Source organism: Melanerpes formicivorus, unplaced genomic scaffold (genome assembly GCF_026170545.1).
Source record: "Melanerpes formicivorus ecotype bairdi unplaced genomic scaffold, bMelFor1.0.p_v2 SCAF_2, whole genome shotgun sequence".
Taxonomy (NCBI): domain Eukaryota; kingdom Metazoa; phylum Chordata; class Aves; order Piciformes; family Picidae; genus Melanerpes; species Melanerpes formicivorus.
Window position 1 is genome coordinate 52,801,238 of NW_027142354.1, and position 15,287 is coordinate 52,816,524.

At 48.7% G+C, this 15,287-nt stretch overlaps 1 protein-coding gene across 6 annotated transcripts in view; it reads left to right on the forward strand.

Annotated features, from left to right (window-relative positions):
• UIMC1 (ubiquitin interaction motif containing 1) overlaps window positions 1-15,287 on the forward strand; it is a 41,967-nt gene that overhangs the window by 21,827 nt on the left and 4,853 nt on the right. For all 6 annotated transcript variants that reach the window (XM_068160910.1, XM_068160928.1, XM_068160919.1 and 3 more), the window contains 4 exons: window positions 2,049-2,113; window positions 4,682-4,770; window positions 5,784-5,863; window positions 9,298-9,466. In XM_068160910.1, the coding sequence (XP_068017011.1) occupies window positions 2,049-2,113; window positions 4,682-4,770; window positions 5,784-5,863; window positions 9,298-9,466 (403 nt within the window). The remainder of the gene's footprint in view (window positions 1-2,048; window positions 2,114-4,681; window positions 4,771-5,783; window positions 5,864-9,297; window positions 9,467-15,287) is intronic.

Below are 15,287 nucleotides of genomic sequence, written 5' to 3' on the forward strand. Positions count from 1 at the left end.
CAGGAGGGGGAGCAAACTTTTAAGCATCAACCCTAGCCCCAAATTTGCCAGTCTTCTGTTTACTTGAGAGAAAATAATTTCTAACTGCCTTTTCATCTGCCTCATCACATCCAGCTTGAGAGGCTGCTCCCTCCTCCCGCCTCTCCGTGCAGCCGCGCTGAGGCCAGCGCAAGTGATTTACTTGCAGGATCAATATGTTTGATGTTTGCTTCTGCCTCCTCTCCATTTTTTTCATTCTATCAAATGCAATTTCTCCAGCAGTGACAAAGGAGGTGCCCAGAGAATCTGTGTCCCTGGTGTACTGCATTGCTTGGAGACCTGGCTGCCTCTACTGCCTTGAGGCTCCCCTAGTGCCACTTGGGCTACTTTGCTGGTGGTTCTGGTGGAGATTTGGAGCTGCACCAAGGCTAGGAATCATCCACAGGGACTCAAAACTGTCCTTGAAAAAATCTTTGTGCTGTGTGTTGAGCCAGTGAAATGAAGCTGTAAATGATGTCCTTGAGGGAGCCTGCCTGTAGCCCTCTTTCAAAACACTTACCTGGAGTGGGCAGAGACCTTCCACCCTGGCAGTGGCCAACCGCTGCAGCTGCCACCCACAGCCAAGGGACAGCTGCACAGAGCAAATTCTGGTTGTCAGGAGATCTCATAGCCTGTGAACCTGCACTAACGAACTTCAATGCTAATAGAATCAATTCCTTCATAGCCTTTCAAATAAGGTTAGAGGACTCTTGGTCTTTAAAAGATTCAGAGGGAGAAGGCCCAGTTCTGGAGAATTAGAGTCTGGTGACCTGAATTAGTGCCAAATCTTATAACATATGTACTAGGAAAAATAGAAACATGGCCCAGTATTCATCACCAGGGCAGAGACATTGTTAAAATATGCACAGCTCAAGAAAAAAAGGAAATAAAAATAAAGGAGGATGTGTGGTATTTTATTTCTCCACAGCCTAACCCATCATTAACATAAAGAACAGCATAGATCAGACAAAATATTTGGGGGATGGAGTCGCTTTAAGGAGATCTGAGAGGCAGCTTTGTTTTAGGACTTGCTTGGGGAGGGAGGGTACATCAGCCATCCAGGAGTGAGCTGATTGAGGTTGAAATCTATGGTGGCAATCAAACTCAGAGTTTAATAGACTCGAGGAAGGAAGGAGGAGGAAAACCCCTTGGATTTCTTTGAGAACTAGCATGAGAAATTGTGGGCCTGACAGCAAGGACTGCTAATAAACCATCGTAATTCCATCTGATTAGAGAATGGCAGGTGTAACCTGTACACTGAAAAAGAAGAAAGGGATCTGAGTAATGACTGGCATGTTAGCCTGACCTTGGCAGTGCATGAGGCTTTTGAACAATTTTTAAAGGAAAGAATAAGTGGAGTCGTAGGGCGAAATGAAAAATGGGATGAAATGCAACTCGGATTTGCCAGCTGCAGCTTGTGCAGGTTAATCTGTTCCCTCTCTTTGATGGGACAGTTGATTTCCCAGACAAAAATGCAGCAGATCTTATCTGTACAGGATTTCAGGAAAGTACTTCTTGTGGTCAAATATGAGCTGTACCAGTTGTTCAGGTCATCCTGGCTCAGGCAAATAGATTTGAAACTGGAGTAGATAAGGGTTGCTGGGGTGCTTGAGGGATTGCAGAGGGCCACTAAAATCCTTAGGTCTTTTAGCTCAGCACAAATGGAGGTGGGGAAGAGCTGTGGCTACTGCCTACAGGTACTTCAGGGGAGATGCTAGGAACAGGCAGAAGATGTGGAAGGTGATGGACAGAGCTGGCGTGAGTGAATGGGCATGGACTGTCCAGGAGCATGTCTAGGCAGGGAGGTAGCAAAAAGTACTGCCAGATGTTATTGCATGTTGCTACTGAACCACCTTACTGCAGGAGTGATGGAAGGAAAAAGCTGATTAGTTTAGGATGGGTGCTTAGCCTTTTTCAGAAAATCATGGGTAACAGGCTGGGTGCAGTGTCATGCACAGAATCTGATGGCCCAGCAGGTCCTGCTTAGCTGTGTACATTGTTTCATATAATACCAGAGTTTTCCTTTCCAGGCCTCCCAGGTGCTGCCTGCAGAGGATGTGTGTGAAGATGGAGAACCCATGCAAATAGCACAGAGGTGAGCAGGGTGATTGCAGAGTGTGGGGCTCACAGGCTCGCTCTGACCTGAACTCTCCCACTCTCCCTGGAGGGTTTCAGGTTGCAGTTCCATAGGGCCTCACTGCAGGGCCTGGCAGCAGGGCTTGCTGGAACAGCTATCTGCAGTTGCTGCTGTTGGGTGTCCCTGGAAAGCCATGGCTTTGGAGCAGTGAGGGAGAGGTGGAACACAACTGGGGAGAAGAGATCAGTTGCTCTTACTTTATAAAACGTGCAAGGTGCATCCTAGTACAAGTGCAAGGACTTGATCCTTGCCCTCTGAAGCGAATGTGACACGGTGCAGTAAAGCTGTGGCGATGGGGAGGTGAGCTGAAGGTGAGTTACAGCGATGTCATCACGTGGTCGGCCTGGGAAGGTGCACACAGACAGCATGGTGCAGGGTTTACTGGAATTCTGTGTGTATTTTTATGTTCTTCCCTTGCTGCTGAAGAGGAAAGACAGGAGGAGGAAGCCAGACGGCACTGCCTATCAGCCAAAGATAGAGTGCAGTGCTCCAGAAAAGCCACTTCAGCAGATGACAGGTGTGGGACAAGTCAACATGATTTTCTTCAGATTTAAGCCTACTTCTCTCTTCCTTTTTTTTTTCTCCTTCTTTTCCTTTTCCTTTTTTTTTCTTTCCCCTTCTTCCTATGGATGCAGTTCTGCAGCAAAGGCTGTGGGAGAAGAAGGGCAAATGGGAGAGGGCTCGAGGAGCAAGTTAGCAGAAAGGGCAGCTAATGTCATGTTTTTAATTTGTTAGGTTTTATCATTTAAAGCTGCTTTGGAGCAAACCTGCCAATTTTCTTCTCATCTAACGGCGTTTGGCCTGAGCAGTTAATATCAGTATGCAGAGTGTGAAAATCCCTCTTGCTTGCACCTTTCTAACGAGCTTAAAGCTCGCCTTGGGGAGCAGGAGGAACCTGCAGCTGCCAGTGCTGCTGAGGCTGATGAATCTGTGACAGCTGAGGTCTGAGCTCCTGTGCTCGCGGAGAAGGCACCGAGGTGTGCACTCTGCGGCGCTGGCAGCCTGCCTGCCTAAGGCAGAACAGGCCAGGGCTGAGCATGGAAAGAGAGGGACCTCTTCTTCACTGTGGCTGATGAGGTTAGTTTGGGATGCTCCCCAGGCTGCCTAGGAGCTCCTGGCTGCCCCTTTTGGGTCTGAGACACACCTGGGCGCTGCAGCCCTTCCTTCAGCAGCTGGCACATCTGCGGCACGGCAAGAAATGGCTGCAGTCTTTGCAGTTTTGTGCACATTAACTGTTGCCATCTGGCTCCTGGTAGTGTGCCAAGCGCAGCCCTCTCTTGGGCAGGGCTCAGCACCCTGACTGGCTGGCCTCAGCAGCGTTTAATAGGAGAACGTGGCTCTGAGCTGTCTGGAAGTAGTGAAGCGCTTTAGGAGGCAGCAGCAGCGGGAAGAGGCTGCTTTGCTTTCTGCAGGCCACTCTGCCTGGTTGGTTTACACTTGGTGTGGAGCATGGTAGATTGGGCCTTTAATAAATGATTATAGGCTTTGTTACCAGGAGATAGTTGGTGTGGCAAGAAATGTGGTTTGACTTCAAATTGATTAGCCCATTTTATAAATGTCATAGCAAGTTGTTTTGTGTGAGTCCTTTTGAAGTGAGCCCTGATGTTAGACACAGAGTGAAACATGCTCAGCCTGGATTCGTAACAAACGCTTTGAGATGCTTTATTTAGAGAGAAAAGCCACTTGTGATTTCCTATCAGAATTTTGTTATTTATCATAAATCAGCAGTGGCTGCTCTCTCCTCGCTGAGGCCTGTGGTTGAGCTTAATAAATCTTCTGTTTGTCGGTGTGGGGATTCATGTTTTGAAAGTGTGTGCTTGCATACTCGATCAGACTAATCGGAGAGCCGCGCAGAGCGCGGAGCCTGTCGGCATGGGTGCCAGACTTACTCAGCAGTGCCTGCCTGTTTCAGAAAGACACCCTGCAGTGTGGGGGGAGGAAGCAAAAGGAGGAGTCCAAAGGCCAAAACAAGAGGAGCGGTGCCCAGTGCTGCTCGGAGGAACCTCTGTGCTAATGCTGTTAGGACTTTGCTGCAGGGCAGCTTTGCCTTGTGGGGCATCCATGCTGCTTCTGGCTGCCATGCACAGTGATGAGAAAGAAAATCAGCAGTGTGAGGAGGGAGAAGGTAATGCAGGATAAAGCAAGTCTGTGTCTTTCCTCTCTGAGGATTTCTCTCCCTAGACAGAAAGAAACAGTGCTAATACCTGCACAACTCCCAAATCTTCTAAGAGTAGAAAGAATCAGGAGAGTCCTGCAGTTGCAAGCAGATTTTTTTGCTCCCCCTAACATGAGATAATGACCCTTCAGTCCTTTTTGTCAAAGGCTTCCTTGTTCCCTTTGGGCTTTTTGCTTAGGACAGCATTTTAGAGCCTCGTTTCACTGTTATCCTGGTCATTTCTGGTTATCAGGTATTGATCACTGGGAAGTTATGGCATCATGTGCTGTTCTGAACTGCAGGAGACAGGCAAGTGTGAGCTGTCATGCCTGCAGGATTGGAGATTGATACTATATTTATGTTTTGAACAGCCTCCCCATGCTGACCCCACTTGGCAGTAAAAGGAGCCCAGATATTTCCACAGAAAACTCTGCTGAAGAAGAGATCTCTATTTGCCCAGGTAAGGGACACATGAGAGTGTTCTGAGTTCTGCACCAACAGTTACACACTTACAAAATTTAGAGGAAAAATAAGAGATTTTTTCAGTTATGTGAACAAAACAAGATTTCTTTCTTAGCTCTGTTTGTCAGGGCTGAAATTATCTGGATAATTTTAGTGTGATCCCATGGTTCTGGACTAATTTCCTCTAGGACTGTTCTGTGACCAGAGATTGCTGGAAACTTGCTGCTGAAGAATAGAATAGAATAGAATCAAATTAACCAGGTTGAAAGAGACCTTCGAGATCATCAAGTCCAACCTATCAGAGACATCAGGATGTATGTCAGGATGGGAGGAGGTGGGGGGTGTCACTCTAAACAAGGTGTCAGGAGAGGGCTCTTCAGTGCAGTCAAGAGAGTTTCAGATTTGTCAGTGTCAAGATACATGTAAGGCATGGAAACCAAATTAATTGCTGTCTTAATTAAACATGTTTGGGACCAATGAGTTTTTCTTCCTTGGTCTCTCCTATCATGTGTGAGTTTCTCCATTCCAGGGTTTTAAGTGAGAAGATCAATGAGGAGACTGCTCCTGTTGACGAGCAGCTGTAGAGAGAGAAGTCATGGTGGTGCTTGGAGGCACATTTTGTTGCTAAGAAAGATGTGGAGGTCTGAAGAAAGTGTGACTGCGAGGCAGACAGCAGAATGGGAGCTCTGTTTGCCTCGGTGTGAAGGAGATCTCTATTCTTGCTTTGTCTCTATCCCAGCAAGTGTCCCACACACTTCCCTGTGTCTAGTCTCACTCCCCATGAAGCCGCAAAGCTGCGGTGGCTTTGTCCTCACACCATCGTGCTGTGACTTTTAACCCTTATTCCGGCTGTGTTGTTGCAGGTTGTCTGATAACATTTGTGGCAAGTCTAAAAAAAAACGTTTTGAAGCTGTGAAAATGCTGTTAAGAAAGGGGCTAAGTCACATCAACAAGTGAGGAGGTGGTTTGGGGGCTGCAAACCTGTGCTGAAATGGAGGTGTTTTTCTGCAGAGACCCAGCTGAGTCCACTGGAAGCTATTGAGGCGGAGAGCGAAGAGCTCTGCTTGGGCAGCAGAGATGCACCTTTGCAGGTAAAAGAGCCTGAAGTTGAGGAAGAATCCTGTTTCCAGTCCTGCCTTACAGGCCTTGCTTCAGCTGGGCTGGGCCGGTGTTGCCCCTTGGGTTGGCTGGGAGCTTGGACTGCTGCCTTTGGGATCCTCACAAACACTTCCCTCTTAGCTTTTCTGCACTGCTTCATAACTCCAGTCCCATTTGTCTGGCAGCTGTGTCCAGCTGCTTCTGGAGCCTTTCAGTCCTGTAGCTGGAGGGCTGTTCTTAATTCCAGCTCGTTCTTTTATACCACATACACTGCTGTGCTGGAGGATGCCATCAGTGTGGACAGCAGCAAGTTCCTTGCCCATGATCAGAGGTTTAGTGCTGTGATGGACTGTGATGCAGAGGGACCCCAGGAGCTGTGGTGGTTGTCCTAGAAAACCTGTCATGAGTGTCGTCATGACCTGCTTTTTCCTGTTACAATCCTCAGACCTTCAGTGTTTGTTCTCCACAGACCGTGTTCAAGAGACTAAGAAGAAAGGTTTACCCAGAGACTGACCTGGAAGAAAGATTACATTAGAGCATTGGGGGCTGCTGGTGGTTTGCAGTACAAGCAAAATGACCTGAGCCCAAGAATCTTGTTTTCTGTGCCATAATGGTTAATAGCAGTCTTAAGTCAGTGGCAGGGCCATCCTCTTACCTCCCAATGCAGGTGTGCACTGTTATGTGGCTCCTTTCCTCATGTTCTCACACCTGTGCAGCAATTGCTTTGCAGCTGTCTCTGTACCAACATCTGACTTCAGTTCCTGCTTCTGATAATGCTCCCTTTGTCTGTTAATTTAGAGTGTGATATCAAAGGGGTTGCCAAGTACTCCTCTGGCAGGGTACATGAATACAGAATCATATGGCTCTAGACAAGAGGATTCATTTGTGGAAAGCTCATTCTGGGAATCTGCAGCTTGTACAGTGTGTCTGCAGCTCTGATGCCTCCTTGTCACAGGCCTCTTAATAAACCAGCTTCTGCTCTTCGGTGCCTTTCCTTCTGCAGGTATCTCAAAGCACTGCTCAGTCAATTAGAGACTGCAGCAAGGAGAGTTGAACTGGGTGGCCACAGTCACCAAAGCACCTTTGTGACCTGTTTGGCTGTGGCCAGGGCACTGCTTTGTCTCTTATGCTTTGCAGATGGTTCCCTGGGTCCTGCACCTCTGCCTAGTCAAGACAAGGTGATGAGCACAGTGTTTGGGAGCAGTGCCTCTGGGAGTGGGGCTTCCTAGGGATTGTTTTGCAACACAATCATTGGCAGCAGGTACCAGTCTGGAGCCTGCAGCCCTCCAGAAGGACAACAGAAACAGCTTCCATGTGCATCAGTGGTTAGCATGAAGCAAGTGCAGACTGCTGGGACTGGCTGCTTCCTAGCAGATGCTGAGCCAGGACACAGGAGTTTTCTTGTTGAGCTCAGCCTCCAGCGTTGCTCTTGGCTGACTGCTTGCTGCAAGTACTATGTCTTGTAGGCAATTTCCTCTGCTAAAGAGGAGAGACAACAGTCCCTGCCTCTTCCAGGGGTGGTTGGTTCTGCAGTTAAGGTTTTCCAGGCTGTTACAACAAGGTTTGGTACAAGCAGTTTGGGAACTGTGGTGTCTTTTGTTACAGTGTGTTTTGTTTCCACGTAAAACTAGTGATTTACCACTGAAGGTAGGTGGGCAGGATGTGCAGAGTTGATGATCTCCTAAGACTGCTTTACAAATGGCAGCTAGAAGGAGCAGTGCCTGCTGCTTTTCCCCATCATATTTTTCACCTGTGTTGTCTGACTAGGGTAATGCAGGTTTGATCTGGTCACTCATATTTGACACGTCTTGTGTTTGACGGCGCCTCTGTGTGACACCCCACAGTGAGGACTTCGCAAGATGTAGTGACACTGAGATGTGAGAGCAGGGTATGAGTGCTAATGCTGTAAGTAATGTACTTCAACAGCCTCTGTTCAGCTGGAGGAACTCTTGTGACAGCTCCTCTGCAGAAATCCAGGGCAGAAAGCCTCTCTGGAAATGAGCGAGGTTCCTGGGGCTCAATGCTGTGTAACTCTTCAGCAACTGTCTGGGAGAAATGTGTTTTGGATTTGCATTCTCAGCTTAAGGTCCAGTCCTGCAATGTTTTGCACAGCTCCTCAGAGTCAACAAAGCCCTCTTCTTCCCTTTAGGACATAAAAATCAGGATCAGACTTTGGAGAAAACAAATAATAAACCCAGCAATATGACAAAGCAATCTAGTGGCACTGAGCATCTTGGCTGGCTTCAATTGCTGCTTCCCTGAAATCATGCTGTTGGAGGGAAGTGGGCAGCAGTTTTCCTGCATGCTGTCTGTATGCAGATTTCCCCTCCTTGGAAATGTTCAAGGTCAGGATGGATGGGACTTTGAGCCACCTGGTGTAGTGGAAGGTGTCCCTGCCCATGGCACAGGGGTTAGAACTTGATAATAGTTCAAGTTCTTTCTGCCCAAGCCATTACATGATTCTGTGTCACTGCTTGCCCCATAGGACAGAAACTCCTGTGTCGTTTTCCTGTAGATTTCTTCTGCATGGTTAATATTTAAATGACTTTTAGAAATTATTGTGGCCAGGGAAAGGTTCTCTCTTGAATGTGGAGGAATCTTGTAGCAAGCTTGGCTAGACAGAGATTTAGTTATGAGTGAGATGGCAGCAGTCTGCTGCATCTTGGGAACATCAGCAGTGGTGAGCAGACTGTATCTCCCCGAGGTGGTAGTGGAGCACCTTTGCAGCTGTGTAACCGAGGCAGAAAGAGAGAATTGGTAAGTGGTGATGACACCCAGAGAACAAGAATGGGACCTGGCAAAAAAGCACTGCTAGTAATTCTGTGTGATATGAATTTTTAATGGTTTTGCCTCTTTCCTTGATCTGTGTCCCCTCTGACTGCTCCAGCCACCTCCTCTAGAGAGGAGGAGCTTCCCCATGATCTCTTCAGACTCCCTAAAAGCACAGCAGCCTCCTTTCATCCTGGGGGAAGCTGTGTTCCCAGACAGTGCTGCCTGCATAGCGTGTATCATGCCCAGAAACTGATCAGCACAAGTCAGGTGTTGAACTCTTGCTTTGCCCCATGCATTTTCAATCAGTTTTGCTTCTGAGCTTCCCTGATTAATGGAAGCTTTGCCATTTTTTCTGCCCTAGTATGGGTGATGTTTGCCGTAAGTGGTGTGCATGGCTGTGCAGTGAGGTTTCACCATGATTCAGAAGGACATGCTGCCTGTGGAAGACGACTTAGTTATTGGGACTGCACATTTTACTGAGCTAGTGGTGTTATTTCTGACCAGTTTGTGATGAAGGGAGAATAAAACTTTCCAAGAAAAACTGAGTCTGTGGGAGGATGAGTAGCTACCAGACAGCACGGAGCTCTGCACCTAGCTCGAGATGAGAAGTGGCACAATTAACTGTTTGGCTAATTTTTTTCATCTTCTTCTTTAGGCTGGTGGAGCTGAAGATGCTGGCAGGATTGTGTCTGAGTGCAGTCCTACAGCTGCTGACCAGGTGTCATGCCCACTGTGTGACCAAGACTTCCCAGCGACGGAGATTGAGCTGCATGCCATGTACTGCAACGGCATCATGGGAGAGGAGGCTGGCAAAGACAGTCCAGGTCTGCCAAGCTCTGCTTCTCTCTGTTTGCTTCTTGTGCTCATTCCCTTTCCCTGTTACTTGCAGACAGGTGCTGCACTGTTGTCCTTCTCAGGATATTGGGTGTGTGGCCTGGCATGTGGGGAAGTTTGTTCACTCTGTCTTGTTCCACCTCCAAAGCAGCCAGGAGAGTGTTACCTGAGGCTCCTGTGTTTCCAGGATCTCCTGCTCAGTTAACATCTCAGTGATAGACTTCGTAATTCATCACATTATTAGTCCCTTGGAAAGCGTGTAAGGCGACTGTAACCCCAAGCTCTATCCCTGGATGCTGCAAACAGTACTCATAAGACTTGTCTGTTGTGTGTTTCGTTGTGGACCTGCAGAGAGTCTGCCAGTGGTAGAGAATAGAATAGAATAGAATAGACCAGACCAGACCAGACCAGGTTGGAAGAGACCTTCAAGATCATCGTGTCCAACCTATCATCCAACACCACCTAATCAACTAACCCATGCAACCAAGCACCCTGTCAAGTCTCCTCCTGAACACCTCCAGTGATGGCGACTCCACCACCTCCCGAGGCAGTCCATCCCAATGGGCAATCACTCTCTCTGTGTAAAACTTCCTCCTGACCTCCAGCCTGAACCTCCCCTGGCGCAGCTTGAGACTGTGTCCTCTTGTTCTGGTGCTGGCTGCCTGGGAGAAGAGACCAACCTCTGCCTGTCTACAACCTCCCTTCAGGTAGTTGTAGAGAGCAATAAGGTCACCCCTGAGTCTCCTCTTCTTCAGGCTAAGCAGCCCCAGCTCCCTCAGCCTCTCCTCATAGGGCTGTGTTCCAAGCCCCTCACCAACTTTGTTGCCCTTCTCTGGACACGCTCCAGCAAGTCAACATCCTTCCTAAACTGAGGGGCCCAGAACTGGACACAGTACTTGAGGTGTGGCCTAACCAGTGCAGTGTACAGGGGCAGAATGACCTCCCTGCTCCTGCTGGCCACACTGTTCTTGATGCAGGCCAGGATGCCATTGGCCCTCCTGGCCGCCTGGGCACACTGCAGGCTCATGTTCATCCTACCATCAACCAGCACCCCCAGGTCCCTCTCTGCCTGGCTGCTCTCAGCCACTCTGACCCCAGCCTGTAGCACTGCCTGGGGTTGTTGTGGCTGATGTGCAGAGCCTGGCAGAATGGCAGGCTCCCGAGCCACGTGGGCAGATGTCCTTCAGGGCTCTCGAGGAGGGAGAATGTTCTGCACCGCTCCAAGCGTGGCCTGCCTTCTGCAGCGAGCCTGGCATTTGTATGTGCAAAAATGGCTTGTTCAGCTGCAAGAAATTGCAGAAAAGTTTCCCTCTTGTTCCTGTGAAATTGCAAAATGATAGCTATCGATTTAGGAGCTTGGATTTTTCTCCTTCCTGTGAAGAGTGAGGCACAGAAGCACGGTCAGAACGCCCATATTAATCCTCTCTGCAATCTTCTCTGTATCAGTTTTCCATAGCTAACCTTTGTAGAGCTTAAGTGAGCAAATACACCAGTTGGTTATCAACATATTCAATAAGTTCTGTTTTAGCTGCTGCTTGAAATGTAAAGTCTGTGTTAGCACAATGTCAGGTAATATCAAAGTAGTAGCTTGTAATAAGATTAACTTTTCAGGTTGTGAATACATAATTTTCAGTTACATACTGGGTTATTAAATGCAACCTAAGTCTGTGATATTCAAGCAATTTGAGACAATTTGGGCTAGCACAAGGACTGCAACTTCTTTCTTTGTCTGGCAGGAGAAAGTTTCACCGTGTAATCTTAATGCAGAATTGATGTGGCTTTAAAACACAAGGTCATTGTTAAAGCGAATCTTTGGGGAGGTGGCATGGGTCCTGTCAAGCTAACAGGAGGCAGAGTAGTGGCTGGAGCTCCTTGGGGCTTAATTTTGGTGGAGAGTTCTCTCTGCAGGCAGAAACCAGCAACTAATGCAAAGCATTCGCTCAGGCAAATCACAAATTATCACAGTTCCTCTCCCATCCTCAACACTGATACCTGTGCTACAAAATGGAGCAGCATGTTCAGTCTGCCTTTTAGCAGGGATGTCTTTGGCCCTGTGGTAATTGGGTCCCTGGTGTGACTGGACTGTGAGTCTATCCATTGATCCTGGGGAATCCTGACTGTGATCAGGGAAGGCTTTGAATTATTTGGCAGTGTGAGGGAATTTGTTCTTTCCTTTGGTGTTGTCTTTCAGCAGGACAGAGTTCAAGGCTGGCCTCTCCACTCTGCTGCCAGACTGGTCTCCTTGGGGATGTTTGTAAGGGTAGTTATTTTGGAATTGCTATTCTGCTGTTCAGAACAATCCCCCCCATAAGAAAACTAGCCTGGAGTAAATGAGATTTTGGTCTACAGTAATGGCTCTAAGTAGAGCAATGGTTTGGGGATGAAATCACAGTAATTTGGGGTTTCTGTTACCAGTTATTCTAGTGTTTTTCCTGTAGAGACCAGGTTTTATTAGCCATAACAGTCTCTGATACCTGCATTATTTACACCAAGATTTTGCAGGACCGTGGGGCTTCCTGGACCCAGAGCTGCACATAACACAGGGCAGGACCCTGCTTGTCTGCTGGGGCTCTGGCTCCTGTGGCTCCTGAGCCCGGTTCCCAGTGGCTGTGCAGAGAGGTCTCAGCTGATGGGCTGATCAGGGGCAGTTGGGGTGAACAGGCAGGGATGATGTTTAGTTCTGAGCAGAGGCCAGGCAGTAGACTGGCACAGCTGTGCAAGTACAAAAGGACTCTCTTCCCAGGGCTGTTACCTTGGCATCTGTCACTAGCACAGAATTCACAGGTAAAGCTAATGCTTGGGGAGAAAAAAGAGGTGGGAGAATTGTCTTCTGAAGCTAATGCCAGCTCCTGTGTGGGTCCAGAAGCTGTTCTTTACTGCTGCAACACTGTGTGCTCTTGGCTGGCTGTTGGCTTCCTCGAGAGCACAGCAATAGCCTTGTGTGAAAGGAAAATCAAAATTCTGTCCTCTTAAGCCCTGTTCTGATCTGTGAAGAAAAGATGGCTTCAGTTTTCCTTTGGTGCACTGGGTCAGGGGTTCCTGCTTTGTCTTTGGACTTATTAATTGGATTTATTCCTGATGTCTCTAGAATTGCAGATTGTGCAGTCCTGCAGACTGTAGCTGTCAGTGTTTTTCATTTCAGATTACAAAAGGATGGGGTTCTTGCTGCTTTTATTTCTCTTCTCCCTCCTTCTAATCATGCACCAAAGTCTTTCAGTGCAATGTATCAGGAGGCTAGCTCAGTCCAGCTGATATTTAAGGACAGTTGTGAGTTAGCTGGGCAAGATGAGTTAAGGTTTCTTCCCCTATGTATGTACATGAATGCCCTGGCTGGATGCCCATACTGGAGCAGTATGAAAATCTGGTCATGAATTTCCATTTTCCTGTGGTCTGAGTAAACAAAGAAGAGCAGCAGTGTGCTACTGTGCCAGGCGAGGTGTGGGCCAGGTTCAAGGTTTCCATCTCAGTGCCTGCTGTTAACACTAAGTGGGGCTGTGGAAGTGCTGTGCCAGCTCCTGTTGCTTCAAGCACTCAGCTGAAGGGCTTGCTGGTGTGAGAGTGACTCTGTGCTGGAGTCACCACATTCCTCACCTGCTGCTGCTGCCAATGCAGGAATCCACTGGTCTCAGTCTGAAAGCAAGTCCTAGCCACTACTGAGTACAGCAAATAGTCTCAAGCTTTGTGACATTCTCTGTTCCTCTTGTCCTGTATCTATGTGGTCCCAGACTCTCAGTTCCAAAGTGAGCCCAGAAAAAAGAATGTTTTGTACATCCCTTCCTCCCAAAGTCTCAAACAACCTGCTGCAGCTGTCAGTCTTCAGCACCAGTTCTGTTAAAAAGCTCCTGACATCAATAGAAGTAGCACTGATACAGCAGAAAGAGTAATGGAGTGGGTGCAGAGGAAAGCTTCATCACTTCTGAGAAAGGACAAGATGCCAACAAGCCTGCCACTAATGGAGTCCTGCACAAGAAACAGTACAGCAGGTAGTGAGAGAGTGGAGGAAGCCAGTGAGTTGTGCAGCAAGATGAGGAGCTAGATGACTGTGGCCTCATAGCTCCACATGCTGACCTGACCTGGCAGCCCCAGGAGATGCCCAGGGTGGGCATATTGAGGACAGTTTGCTCTTCTTCCCCAGGCTGTAAGCTGGAGCCAAGCAGCCCAAGGATGACTTGTCAACCAGAAGAAATGCTTAGCCAGGAAAAGGTTGTTCTTGAGCTGCAGAGTGTATCTGGCCAGAGAAGAGCATCACACCTAGGAGAGTTGCAAGGTTTTTGTCACACAGCAGGTCAGCAGTGCTCTGGTGGGGATTTTCTCTATGGCAAGTCCCTTCCTGCAGGTGACCAATGTGTTTTGGCAGGGGTCATGCCTCACCAGCTGGCCCTCTTCTCTCTCCTGTGCCACTGCTTACAGCAACACAGCTGGAGGTCTTCCCCTGGGCAGCTGCAGAGCTGGTCCCAGACACCTCTAATGGGCCCTGTTACTCCAGATGTGTTCACTGCTTTTGGAAGAAGATAGAACTGATGAACACCTGAGCTGGTGCTCGAGGCTCCCAGGACAGCGCCGAAGGAATATTGCCGAGCGCACGCTGGTTTGGAGGGCAGCTTTCACCACGCTCTCAAACACACACGTGTTAGTTGAGTTGTTGGGAGGCTGGATGGCCCAGGGGGTGGTCATGGTTGTCAGTTGTCCTAGTCAGGCTGCCACTTCGAATCTGGGCCAGGCTAAGCTAGAGAGAAGCGTCCACTCCAGCAGCTGTGAGCAATGAGCTGTTGGTATCAGTCATCGCCTACGAGACAATGCCCACATCCTGGGAAACACTCAAGCTTGTTCCTTCAGCATGGATGTCTCCAGCAGCTCCTGAGCATCTTGCAGTGCATTTGCTGGTCCTGGCTGCAGATCAGTGATTGCTACTGAGGGACCAGCTGTGTTGTATCATCGTGGTGGACAGATACTGGGGTTGCCTGACCCTCTGAACTGGAGTTTTGCTAAAACTCTGAAGGACTCCCTTTGTTCTACACAAAATTTTGTACATCCCTTTATTAGAGACAATGTGCCAAGAGCAATAGGTTTGTCGTGTCTATACCTTGGATTCAGACCCTTCTCCTAAAGAGAGTATTGGAAGCAATGTTACCAGGCTGTAAAATACCTCTCTGCATTGTCCCCTTAGCCAGCTTGCCTGAGAGTGCTTACTGTGACATCTGTTTTGGAGCTGGAGTCTTGAATGTCCCTGGTGAAGCAAGCTAAGCTATCTGATATGTTCCCTGAGGATCTTTGCTGGTGGCATGTCAACAGGAATACATTGAGAGGAATTTGACTGAAAGAGACGATGCTCCAGTGTGCTCCCTGCAGATGCCTGAAAAGCAGGTTTGGAAAGGCTGCTTGGGCTTGCTGAAGGAACAGAAATTGGACCCCTCATCAGCATGCTGGTCAGCTGGGATCTCACTAGCTGCCCACGTGTGTGGGAATCAGCCCTTCCCTGCTGCCGCTGGAGAGCAACACCACCCATGCTCAGCCCTGGTAGAGATCTTCCTCCAGAAGCCCCACAGAGCTGCATGCAGACAATAGCACAGATCACCCCCAGCTCACACGGGCAGGGGGAAGGCATCAAGCTTAGGCTCTTTGTTGTAACCTTCCCCTTCCAGCTGAGCCATGTCCATCCCCAGCAAGGCTTACTCTTCCTGCCACATCCGCAGAAGGGCTGGTGCCTCCACACAGCACCCGCCTCAGCTCGCCTTCCTTCCAAGCTCAGAGTCGCCACACTCCCTCCCCTGCAGCCAGCACGGGTACTTCTTTTGGCAGGGAGCAGTGCTG